This window comes from Pholis gunnellus (genome assembly GCF_910591455.1).
Source record: "Pholis gunnellus genome assembly, chromosome: 1".
NCBI classification, from domain to species: Eukaryota; Metazoa; Chordata; class Actinopteri; order Perciformes; family Pholidae; genus Pholis; species Pholis gunnellus.
In genome coordinates, this window is record NC_136528.1 from 1,183,507 (window position 1) to 1,197,212 (window position 13,706).

At 45.1% G+C, this 13,706-nt stretch overlaps 1 protein-coding gene across 1 annotated transcript in view; it reads right to left on the bottom strand.

Annotated features, from left to right (window-relative positions):
- Positions 1–11,641, bottom strand: part of LOC306700272 (serine/threonine-protein kinase BRSK2-like) — a gene marked incomplete at both ends in the record, with an annotated part of 89,270 nt that extends 77,629 nt beyond the window's left edge. The window contains one exon of the mRNA XM_079165239.1: positions 11,554–11,641. Within this exon, the coding sequence (XP_079021365.1) occupies positions 11,554–11,641 (88 nt within the window). The remainder of the gene's footprint in view (positions 1–11,553) is intronic.
- Between the last annotated feature and the right edge of the window lie 2,065 nt (positions 11,642–13,706).

Sequence of the window (13,706 nt, forward strand, 5' to 3'; positions counted from 1 at the left end):
GTCAAGTTCAAAGAAATATTGGCAGATTTATTTTTGTCCATTTTTGTCTTTTCTATCATAAACAATGACATTGTTGTGTCCTTGTGTACTATCCCAAGCGAACCTATGAAATTAAAACATGCTAAATATTGCAAAATAAACATTCTTAGCATGTTAGCATAACGTTAGCATGAGCTTTCTGTTTGTTGACGCTCCTTCAGTTCACTTCACTTCAGTAAAAAGAGAGATTTAGTGAAAATGAAGTAGTAGACGTTTGCAACAGACAGTTTGAGTAATTATTTCATCGTTCGTCTTTATTTCGGTTTGTTTCTAACGTCGACTGTCTGCTCGTGTTCCCAGATCGGCTGACGCAGCGGTGAAGAGTCATAGAGTCAGAAATTGAGCTGATCCACATTCATTGCATCCGTAGCATGCGTGCTAATGACATGCTAACATTCAAAGTGGGATGTTAGCACGTAGAAGCCACCGTAGAATTACATAAATCCTGCAGCGAATTTCATTTACGGCATCTTTTAGTGATTTTTCTACACATCGGTGGCCTCGACATGTACGAAGGTTGCACACATTAGATCGTGATATTGTTTGTGTGTTGACACGTTAGGGTTCATCCTCTGGGGATCAGCATATGTCACAGCGACCTCGCCGCCGCCAGCAGCTGAGAGATGTTTACCATCAAATAATTTAGCATAGCATAATTAATTTACCTACTCATCTATAACCTCTAGTCATTTAATGCCTGCAACAGCTGTCTCTCACAAACACACACACACACACACACACACACACACACACACACACACACACACAGGTAACCAGCGACGCAAGTTTCACGAGTAATGTACAGTATTGCAGCCAAGGCTTCTTTTCCACCAACAACACCAGTAGGACACGGTCGGTGTGTGTGTGTGTGTGTGTGTGTGTGTGTGTGTGTGTGTGTGTGTGTGTGTGTGAGATTACTGCAGAGAGGCTGCAGCCTGTTTCTGCTGTAATGCAGCACACTGCAGGTCACAGAGACAGAACGCTACCTGGAAATACTGCAACAGAGCATGCACACACACACACACACACACACACACACACACACTTGTCTTCCTATACATGTAGGGACCCTCACTGACACGATGCCTTTAGTCGTGTTTAGCGATACGACTAAATGCTCCACCGTCTCTCTGCAATAAACTTAAACTTCATTCTTATCTTGGCCCTAAAAACCGCGGTCTTAAACCTTAAACAGTCCTTTGAAGTGGCGACGTAAATGTAGCCAAAATGTCCTCGCGATGACGGTATAAAACTGGTCCTCACAAAGACAGCTATACAAGCCCTGCAACACACATGTCTGTGGATACACTACTGTAGCTGTGAGTTCGGTTAATGTGTGTATTCAGGAATTATGAAGATGTATTGTGTCATTTACAGCCTCAACACACACACACACACACATGCCTGGGAGCAGGGGTACCTACCAGCACTACCAGTAAAGTGAGTATAATGGAGTTTCACACCCCCGCCCCTTAATCTCATTATGCCACATGATTGCATGTTTGACCGAGGGCTCCAGCAGCTCATCTGCACGCTGACGGACCATCTGTGTGGACCGGACGCCTGTTCTGAGGCAGCAAGGAACCAGAGGAGCAACGGGTCAAATATAACTTCTAGAGATCCCTGAGCATTGATGATCCATATTAACAGATGCAGACCCCTTTGTTGGTTTACTATGGCAGCTGGTTTACTGATCTGAAGCCAGTAAACCATCAGAAATTCTAAATGGACTGAAGTGAACCTCCGTTGGATAGCCGTTAGCGGTGCTGCTAACGTTACTAGCTCTCCTCCTGTTAGCCGTTAGCGGTGCTGCTAACGTTACTAGCTCTCCTCCTGTTAGCCGTTAGCGGTGCTGTTAACGTTACTAGCTCCCCTCCTGTTAGCCGTTAGCGGTGCTGCTAACGTTACTAGCTCTCCTCCTGTTGGTTTAAGAAACATGATCAGAGATCAGAGACTAGAAACAAGTTCTACTGAGTCAGTAAAACTTTATTTACACTCTGATGGTTTACGTTAAACTGTGAGGGGGATCAGTACGGATCACAGATCGACAGCGGTCCATTACACCACTAGTCGGGACCGGGTTCTTCCAGAGATCGGACCTTCTGTGTGGTCCGCCATGGGGGCGGCCCGCTGGTGCAGAAGGACACGAAACAGCAAAAAGCTGGAGCGAGCGTAGCGCCGCAGTCTGCTGCCTCTGTCCCTGGTGCTCATGGGTAATGCTGATGAGCCAATTGCAAAAAGAAACCTCATCAAGGTTTCGTGTTTAAGTGGACTTTCCATCCGCGTCCTCTTCGCCGTAAAGCTCCAAAGTCAAATTGCTCGTTGCCAAAAGCACTCGGCCGTCCCATCATGCACTAGTCAGGAGTTTTAGCGGACGGTCGGAGGGAGGGAGGGAGGGAGGGAGGGAGGGGGAGTTTATTTATCTAACACGAGATACCAGAAATTCCATATTGCTACGAAAATGAAGCGAGGGGTCGAGCGTGGGCAGAGGGAAGTAAAGATGCTAATTTCCCCTGCTTCACTCCCGGACCCTGTAAGTGCTGACTCAGGGGAAAAAGTCCAGATTGCTTTTTGGAAAAGGATGAAATAGAGTTTCTGAGAGAGAGAGAGAGAGAGAGAGAGAGAGAGAGAGAGAGAGAGAGAGAGAGAGATTTATGCTCAATTTTATTACGTTTTTGGCCGAGGGAAGAGGGCCGAGGCTCCATGAGGGGCTTATCCATTCCCGCCTATTGATTGAGGCATTAAATCGCTCTCTTGTTGAATGTTGAAGCACGTGAAGACGCGCTGGTCGGGCTATCGGACCCGACAGGAAGTTACACGGATTAAAGCCTGGTGACCCAAACCCTCAGCCACGGTGACCCGAGCAGCTCCGCATGCAATCAGCAGGTGAAGCTGATGTTATTTGATTCAGACGTAAATCAGATAGATCGCGTAAAACCGATTTGCTTTCTTAAACGTTTCCCACGATCAGCAGAAGGACGGCGGTCACCGGATGAACCGAACTAAAACACACCAGAGCCCGAGGTCACGTCTTTCCATGTCGGTCTAAAACCCAAAATATTCCATTTCCTGTAAGTTCCAGATCAAACAGAAGGATGGTCACTAATAAAGGCTGGGAGGTGGAATTATCTGAACTTTAATGGTCTTTATCTGTTTCTCAAATGGGGTAATTAGTCATACATAAATCCTTTAATACTTTTACTATAATAAGTTCAATAAAAAAGGTAATGTAAGTTTGATAAAACATATTCTATATTTAATATTCATATTTTCCAGGAAGTCATTAAATGCGGCAACAAACATGTTTTATTTTTTCTACTAAAACTGTTTTGTGCTGATTGGTTGGAACCTCCGACCTCCAAGGTTCATTTAGTTTGATTTATATTTCTCACCACGCTGCTGGTTTTCTGTTTTGTTCACTAATTAATTTCACTCTTTTTTTTTACTGTTAATGAAACTCCTCACAAGTCTCTGAACATTTTCACATTATCATCAACGTCCTCTTTTTAACCTTAGAAAGATCGACAAAGTCAGACCTTTGATTGAGAAAGATGCTTAAACGCTCATTTATGATGATGTCATTTCCTTTTTTACCGGATTAATTCTAAACTACAAAATACAGCAAATACAGCTGATTCAGAAAGAAGATGTATAACATCACCCCACTGCTAAAGACACTGGAGCGGCTACATTTATCTTTTAGAATTGTTTATAAAGGTATAAATGTTCCTTATGTGTCCTATAAAAGTACTTCCTGTTTTTCTGCTTCTGGATGTTTAAATGATAAACTCCGTACTTTAAAAAGGAAATTAAAGACAAATGTTCTTATTTTGGCTTTTAATGTTAATAATGTTGTAATGTTATGGCCTTTGTTTTAGAGCTTTTATTGTTGGTTTTTAAATGATTTTCATCCCATTTTATTGTATTTATTTTTGTATTTAATCTTTTATTGTTGCTACTGTATGTTTGTATGAAAGGTGCAACATAAATAAAGTTGCTTTAAGGCTAAAAACTGCTCCTCTCCTCTTGACATGTGCACCAGTAACTCAGTGATAAACAGCTGGACTTCTATCCTGGTATCGTCTTTGGATATCTGACAGCTGCACCTCTGCTGCACCTCTTCACGTCTACATCTTCAGCAGGTGTTGAAATGGGGTTGTTAAGTGTTGCTGATTGGGACCGATGGAGCTCAGCAGGATCTCTAAACCTCATCTCCTCTCCGATCCGATCCGCACAGACGTCATCGACGCTGCGTCACGAACGCCTACGCCGAAAAACAGCCGTAAACCGTCACAGCAGGTGGTGAAAACGTCGTCCCACGCGTTCACATCATCGACTTCATCGGTGCAAACGTGTGCTACGTACCTACCAACGAAGCAATCACCAGCACTCACATGACAATTATCCAGCTGGGCATATGCACGCCGCAGGAGCTGATTAAAGCTCCGACAAACACATCATAAACATGATTGACTGGATGAATTTAGGACACGAGTTTGTACGAACTGCAGCGATGAGACATCACTCATCTAGCAGCAGACATAAGGAGAGAGGGAGGACAGAGGGGAGAAAGGAGGAGAGAAGGAGTCAAGAAGACAGTAGAGAGCAGACAGGAAATGAGAAGAGAGGTCTAAATCCACCTTAAAGCCCCGTAGGGATCTCACAAGTATTCAATACCAATACCAGTGAATTACACACTCAATAAACAATTCAATACCATGGTAAAAGAACAAAACAATAAATCACAACCTGCACTCATGTCATCATTAATGTGTTATTAATCCCTGTTGATCACCAAAAACTTATTTTTACAAGATAATTCACCTTTGCCAATTGCAAATACTTTTTACTGAAAAGAGCTGGAACGCATCATAATGTAACTCAATGCAACCTCTGTTAGCGTTAGCTGTTAGCGCCGTTAATTAGCCAAGCAGGACTGTGCTGCCCACAGCTAACAGCTAACGTTAGCATGGTGTGCTCGACCAGAAGTCGACCAACATCCATGGGATTCTTGTTGACTATTTGGACTAATCGAGTCCTGGTCCCGGGTCCTGATCCCGGGTCTCTGCGGTACGGATCCTGCATTAGGCCTCGTTCACACCGAGTCGCGTCTCTAGATACGCATTTGACCACAAACCCACTGTTCACCGTTGGTACTGCTGCTCGTTTCTGCATAAAATAATTCAAATGACTCTCAACTTTTAAACTCCCGGCCTGAAGCCGCACCGCTCGTCATCGTCACACTTGGCTGCAACTTGCTCAAATCGCGACTTCCTGTTTTGATGCCGGTAGATGTGGTAGGAACGAATAAATGCATTTTTTTAAATACAATAAACTATACAAATTTCCCCCTCATCCTTATTGAACAGCAGAGCGACAGCAGGAGCTCGATGCCTGCATTGAATCCATTTTTCTCCCGTTATTCACATCTGATGGCCTGGTTGCGTACCGGAGAACCGGAGAACCGGAGGTGGACTCCTGGTTGAGACGCGTCTCGGTGTGAATTCTTTAAATTCCACCTTGGGCTGTAAACTGAGCAGCTGTTTTATGATGAAAACTATCATGTTTCTGCCAGGAAAATAAATGAGACTTCCATAACAATCCCATCATTAGAACATTTTGAAGAAGCAACACTCTCTCTCACACACACACACACACACACACACACAGTTGCATCCACACACACACAGTTGCATCCACACACACACTTCTTCAGCTACCTGAATATTTCAGCAGCAGAACGCTGACTCGCTCTGGGAGACTTGTTAGTGACTGACAGCCAGAGGCAAGATGACAGCAATCCAAACTAACTCAACACCCGGGAACACACGTGTGTGTGTGTGTGTGTGTGTGTGTGTGTGTGTGTGTGTGCTTCAGCTAATTGAATCACACTAACAGTATCTCTCTCTCCGTCGAGCCGCGCCAGATAAACAGACTCTGTTGTTCCTGTTGAGAGATCTTTTCTTTTATCTGATCTGAAAATGTTTCTTCTTTCTCTTCTTGCGTCATTAGTTCTCTCCTCTCCCTCCTGCAGCCTGGGGGGTGGGGGGGTGGGGGGGGGAACAGTAGGAACCTGTTAAAAACTGACCTATTTTTTTAGGCCTCTGCTCAGAAATTGCATACCCATACTAAAAAGAGTGTATCTCTGCAACTACAAGGTCTATTTCAATAATGTTGGTGTTATAATAAAGGGAACACTTGTGAGATTTGCTCAGATGTGTAACTATCAGTGTATATGTTACTGGTTAAGAGTAAATGAAGATGGGACACAGCACAAATTGAAAAGTTTCAGGTTTCGCCTAAAGAAAAAGCACTTTCAGGATGATTATCTCTTTGGAATGATGCAGCTGCAGGTCTAAACCTCTCCCAAATCATAGCACAATATGTGAACAGCCTCTCTGCAAAGTTTGACTTTGATAAAGTGAAGCAGAACAAACTTAGAGAGGTTTTAGTACAGAGGGGTCAGACGAGGTCTCCAAAATGGTCATTTTGGCACCATCTGTACCATTTTAATTTTCTCATGTACCAAACTATATATTTCACTTGTATATCACTAATGGTGTTCAATACATCCAAATACAGCAGTTTGGGCTTTATTTTGAAGGCCTCTCTGAGCCTCTCTGCGTACTGGAGTTCTTCTCGATGTCAGCCCCGTGAGTACGCAGGGCTCTATCTCAGCAAACCATTGGTCGATTTCAATGATTGACACCTCATTTGAAGTGTTAGGGCCAATAGAATTTAGCTATACCGACCAAAATGAGATTGACAGCACTGTTAGCTGATCAGAATCAGCAGGGCGCCGTCCTGTGAGATGTGCTGGCTATGAGGCAAGGCGATTCTCAGACTTCCTGCTTGGACTCACAGCAACGTAGAAATGCCCGGAATGATTTTAGTGTAACACAGTCTGGAATTACCGGGAAAATAAATATATCGATGAAAAACAGCAAAGGTAAGATACATTTTCTATCGTTTGATGAAGCGATCTCTGTTGTTGGTGTTCTTTGGCTCATATCCTGCTGATGCTTTGTGTTAGCTGGATTTGATGTACATGTGCGGAATCTGTGGAGTGTCTGTTTTCTTTTGAGGTATCGTGTGTGTGTGTATTGCATAAAATACCAGAGCGGTAGAGCCAGAAATGTGGCGAGTAGGTTGCCTAGGTGGCGCTCTTTTGATTTTGACATTTGGTAATTCATTTAGTTGTTGTTTGAGTTGTGTTTGGAGCATGTAAAAACGGCTTACATATTCTTGTAGCCCAGGTTCTGCTGTTTAATCTGATGTGCAACATCATTATATTCGTTCGTGATAAGTGCATTTTTTCCGACGGTATATGCTAAACTTTCTCCACCGCCCACAAAAAAAGGACATGGAAGCATGTCTCTCTCTCTCTCTCTCTCTCTCTCTCTCTCTCTCTCTCTGTCTCTCTCTCTCTCTCTCTCTCTCTCTCTCGCTCTCTCTCGCTCTCTCTCTCTCTCTCTCATTGTCTGAGAACACAGAGGAGAGAGCATTCCTGCGGTTGCCATGGTAACCGAGCCCTCAGCTGGGGAACGAAATGTGTAGTGTATAGAATAGAGAGAGGGGGGGGGGGGGGGGGAGGGCATAATTTAGATGACCAGCAGAATTAATCTCAATGAGAACTTTGTTCACTAAATAATAAAGAATAAATAGATGTGTTGCTGATGTTTAAAGTCTTCTGGATGCAAACGAGGAGGAATAAATATCTTGTGATGTTTATTTTAATGTTTCTCACATTTAATGCAGAATAATGAAGCAAAGACGGTTCAATGAAACACAATGAGGTAGACCCTCATAAAACATCCTCATCAAGCACACACACACACACACACACACACACACACACACACACACACACACACATACACGGTGAGAGTCATGGGAGTGTTACCACCTGCAAACCTGCTGATAATGAAGCTGTATTTCAGCCACCTAAAGGCAGCCATCTGTGCTGGGGCCACACCACCCCCACACACACACACACACATACACGCACACACACACATACACATACACATTCACACACACACACACACACACACACACACACACACACACACACACACACACACACATACACACACCAACCGGAGCCGAGGGACTACAGTGTTTAGGATGTTCCATGTCAATAGCATGACACTTTCACCATAGGAGAACACACACACACACACACACACACACACACACACACACACACACACACACACACATATTACAGCTTATAGAGGAATATTGTTTGTGTGATCCGTGTGTGAGCATCACATGTACGTTATCAGCCGTCCACACACTGATTTAAAGAAAACTCTTCACACTCAAAGTTTGTCCAGAAGTCGACAAGAGACCAGAGACCAGAGACCAGAGACCAGAGACCAGAGAGAGACCAGAGACCAGAGACCAGAGACCAGAGCACGGTTCTCACATCATTCCTTCAACTTCCTGTTTCCCCACAAAGGGTTAAAACACGTTAAAGATGGCGGCTGCCGCGCTGCAGAGATCACTAAGTGGTCCATTGTGGGGAGGAGAGATGAAACCATGACAACACTGTACGGAGTCATGGGAAACACACACACACACACACGCACACACACACACACACACCCACACATATATATATAAAGACACACTGACTAATTGTTCAGAGTCAGCACAGCCTCGACCACCACACACACACATACACACACACACATGAAGGCATTGTTCCAATGGGCTCTCATTACTGGGAACAGGGAAGAAAAACCCCAGAGTGGAACACCAAAGAGTTCTTTATTTTAAAAGGTTTATTTATTATGGTTTGTTTACGCTAACAGAGAAGAGTCGCTGAATATGAATATGAATGACATGAAGAGCGTTCTGGACCCGTCCTGTGAGGTCCTTCACGGTCTTCTTACTTCCTGGTTCACGATGACGTGGATGATATTTTTCGTGGGACGTCTATGAACTACAGAGCGTTCTATGACGACAGCTGGTTGAGCATCAGTTGGAATTACACACTTGGAGGTAATTTGGTTTTGTTGCGCTGCTTTATTAATAAAGTGAACCATCAAATCTGGTTCATGTCTCAAGATCCATTAGTCCACTCCCTCAGAGATCCCCTGTGTTCCCCACACACACACACACACACACACACACACACACACTCAGTAACAAAGAGTGTGGGCTCTCTCCACACTTGCGGAGGAGGATTAATGATATTCAGGCTTCCCTGACTGCCGGCTCAGCTGCACAGCCTTCGATTCATACCAGCAGCCTTCAAACAAGCAGAGCATCCGTCTTCATGAGCACCACACACACACACACACACACACACACACACACACACACACACACACACACACACAGAAGAAACACAACCTCTGCACATGGTTTCTGCCTCTACACAGATATGCACTTAAGCTAATTCACAAGCTCCACAGACGCTCTGAGCGCCGCTCCTCCTCTGAGGTTGAGGAGCTCCGAACACGAGTCCGACCACAACTTTCCATCAGCTTTTCAAACCTCAGTTTTTCATAGTTCAGTCTATGTGACGAGTGGAGCCGCCATTTCTTTTTCCAACATCGTAACACTTGTGGACACTTGGAGACATGTTGTCCAACCTTTGTAAAATAAATGCTGAGAACATATTATTATGGTGACTGTGGTGCAGAGAAGATCAAAGCTGCAGAGCAACATGTGAGAGCAGCTGGACGGGGAAGCGACAGAAGAGAACCGGTGAGTTTACAGGACGTGGACCTTCACTCCTCCTCTGATTCAGTTCCTATAATTAATCCCGCTGCAGAACAAAGCCAACGATCTGTGTGCGCTCATTTTATTCCATCTGCTTTAAATGGAAGCATTGTGTAATTAACAAAGCAGCAATACAGGCTGTTACAATCCAACCAGATAATTGGTCGGTTATGAATTATTCAGCCATCGAGGGAACAGAGCGGCGTAAAGCTTCGACCTGCCGGTGCTGAGGGGGGGGGGGGGGGGGGGGGGCGGCACCTGGATCAGTTCTGGCTGCATGTGACCACAGATGGTGGGGCATCCCAAACACCAACACCACATAGCTGCTGTTCACACTGAGAGACCTCATCACTCGCTGTACGACTATGACAGCGTGGTGTCACATGACAACGTGAACACAATGTGGCAACACAACGAGCTTCATCGTGAGTTTAAGCTCATTGGTTCACTTTTCTTTGCCGGTCGCTCTCCGTGCTCTCAAAGCTTCCTGCTCAGCACCGAGCAGCAGACCGAGACTTCAGCACTCAGCAGCTACAGAGACGCTGGTGTGGACCAAACCCGGACATCCTGATGGCACTTTTTTGTCAAATAAAATGGAAATACGAAGAAAGAAGCTGGAGCCAAAGGCTCAGCTGGTTCTTTAGAGTTCAGGTAACGGAAAGAAACCAGGTTCCATCGAAGACCCTCGAGCCTTTAGAGATGTTGATGTTAAAGAAATGTCTGAATGAGTGACCGTCTGATGTTTCATGATCATTGAAGTGCTCATGTGTTCCTAGTTGGTTCTATGTTGGTCCTGTAAGAGTTTCCTTTAAATATGAATTATGATGTCATGTTTTTCTGGGCTACTTCAACTCAACACCTAGACCAGGATATGAAGTACTATATGGAGGGGTGTCTCTATTATTGTGTCCATGTCGAGGGTTGTTTAAATGGTGGAAACAGCGCTCGCCTTCAAAACCACCAGAAAGTTTAAATCTACAATAAAATTGAACAGATTTCTCCCAAAAAATGACACTTTGGTTTGATTTCTTTTTAACGAGCAGCCAGTGATGAACCCACACACAACACTGTGATGTACAGTAGCTGGTCCTACTGGACCTACTGGTCCTACTGGTCCTACTGGTCCTACTGGTCCTACTGGTCTTACTGGTCCTACTGGTCACACTGGTCTTACTGGTCCTACTGTTCTTACTGGGAATCACAGAACACCAGCCAGCCATCTGAACCCAGAGAGAGAGAGAAGGTCCAACAATGCTCTCTGCAGACACCATGACAGCTAATATGCAGGAATGTGTGATGTTGCAGCTGCAGTGTGTGTGTGCGTGTGTGTGTGTGTGTGTGTGTGTGTGTGTGCAGGGACCGGACAGTGCAGCATCACTGCTCTGCCTCTTCTGCAGAGAGCAGCAGATGGACGATATAACGGAATTAGAGACGAGAAAACTCCACGCGGGCCCGTTAACACCGAGCCCTCTCTGCCTGACAACAAGGATTAAAGGCACACCACCACACCATCATCCTCCTCATCATCCTCATCATCACCACCACCATCATCACCGTCATCACTGTCATCATGAGCATGGAAGCAGCAGTCCCCCCCCCCCCCCCCCCCCCCCCCCTGCATCCAGCAAAGCCGCATCCACCAAACATCCGCACTTATCGGGCATTTCTGCACTTCCTCATTTGCCGCACATTCAGAACACGCAGATGCACAAAATCAGATAAAAGCGACCCAACATGATGTCAGCGGGTCCTGAAGCGCGTCACGCGCGCATCACTGACCTGTCTGTCCTTTGCCCAGCGTCTTCTCCAGGCGGTACGGTCCCACATAGTTGGCGTAATGCCCGCTGTCTTTGGCCGACGATGACATGTTTGTTTCTTTTTGGCGTGAGATGACTCACGGAGAGTAATCTTGTGTTTCTTGCGGGTGTCCGTGCGGGACGCGCTTCTGGAGAGGAAAAAAAAAAGCGCAAAATCCGCGGCGCAGTGGATGGAGTTCGCCTCGGTCGGCGTTCCTCTCTTCTCTTTTTTTTTTTGGTCGCTGCAATATTCGTCTCCCCCCCCCTCCCCGCCACCCTCCCCCCAGTTGCGTGCGTGCGTGCACGTGCGCGTATGTCTCCACGTCCACCGCTCGGCAGTCGTCCGCCCAAATTGTGTCCCTCAGTGCGGGGATGAGGTTGCGGGTGTGAGCCTCCTGGGTGTCATGGTGCGGGTCTCTGCAGCCCCGTTGGGTGTGATCTGGTGAGGGGATCTGGTGACGGGACAGCGTCTACTGCCGCTGCACGCCGCTCCAGCAGCCTGCGTCAGCAGAGAGGCGATGCGACCGCACACTTCCGGTTGTCTCCTTCAAAATGAAGGCTGTTCACTTCACATTGCAGGACTGCTGCTCCACTGTGTGATGACGGGCATGAAGCGAAAGGTTAAAAAAGAAATGTTTCTAAATCCTCACGGCTCTTTTACTTCTCTATATGATTTTCAAAAGTCATATCCATCAACCTATCTATCCATCTATCCATCCTCTATCGATCTATCCATCCATCCATCCTCTATCTATCTATCTATCCATCAACCTATCCATCCATCTATCCATCCATCCATCCATCCATCCTCTATCTATCTATCTATCCATCAACCTATCCATCCATCCATCCATCCATCTATCATCTATCCATCTATCTATCTATACATCAACCTATCTATACATCCATCAATCCATCTATCCATCTATCCATCCATCCATCCATCCATCCATCTATCCATCCATCCATCTATCTATTCTACTGTTGCACTGATGTATTTCTTTGACTATTCATTTCTTAAGTTATCGATTAAACGTTTAATCTATAAAACGTAAGACAAATAATGAAACATCACTATTTTCAATCTTCATTTTGCATTTCTTCAAACAACTCAATAACGTTGAATCGACTGTGACGAAGCAGAAATAATAATAATAATAATAATAATAATAATAATAATAATAATAATAATAATAATAATAATAATAATAACAGAAGCAGTGAGTTTGATACCTTCACTTTGTAAATCATCACGTTATCAAAGTAGAAGCTGATTCGTTTTTCTGTTGATCGACGAATTGTTTCAGTTTTCATGTTTCATGTTCATTTCTGTTTGAATTGATTTCTTTACGTCATTTATCTTTATTATACAAAGCTTGAATTACTGTCAGTGAAGGTTGATGCTTTGATTTGAGGTTTTTGTGTAAAAACGGGGATTTTATTTTGAAGGTAAAATCGCCTCTCTTCCGCTGACATTCCGGCTTGACGCAGCTGCTTTGAATACGGTCTGCGCATGCGCACATCAGCCTGCATCGCAGGGGTTGGTGATTGAATTCGGGTCGAGGTGACAGTGTGAGATGAGAGGCTGCCACTGCTCTTTTTAAATCTATAAATAGACCCAAATACAGTGCGAAATAAAACGCATTGAAGGCCACACAGACCCAGAAATGTCCCACAATGCACCAAGGAGACACACACACACACACACACACAAAGTGGCAGAAATAAATGGATAAATGTCCAATTGTTATGCACATTTCTGTTCTCTTGATTGATTTCTGCTCATTTAATCCATTTCGGCAGACTCTCAGTTATTCATTAAAGATGAGGAACCATTATTTATCACAGTGTGTGTGTGTGTGTGTGTGTGTGTGTGTGTGTGTGTGTGTGTGTGTGTGGTCGTGGGGGGGGGGGTGAACATGTTACACACTGGGACACTTTCACTTGATTAAACCAGCGGTTGGTGACAGCGACCATCTATCTGTCTCATCACTTCTTCACAACAAAAGCCTTTTGACCCGGCACGCTCAGCGGCAGATGGGGACCCCCCCCCCCCCCAACCAACTCATCCCCCCTCCTCCTTCTGCCCCCCCTTCACCCACCTACCCCTCCCTCCCTCCCGTCAGATCCACGTCC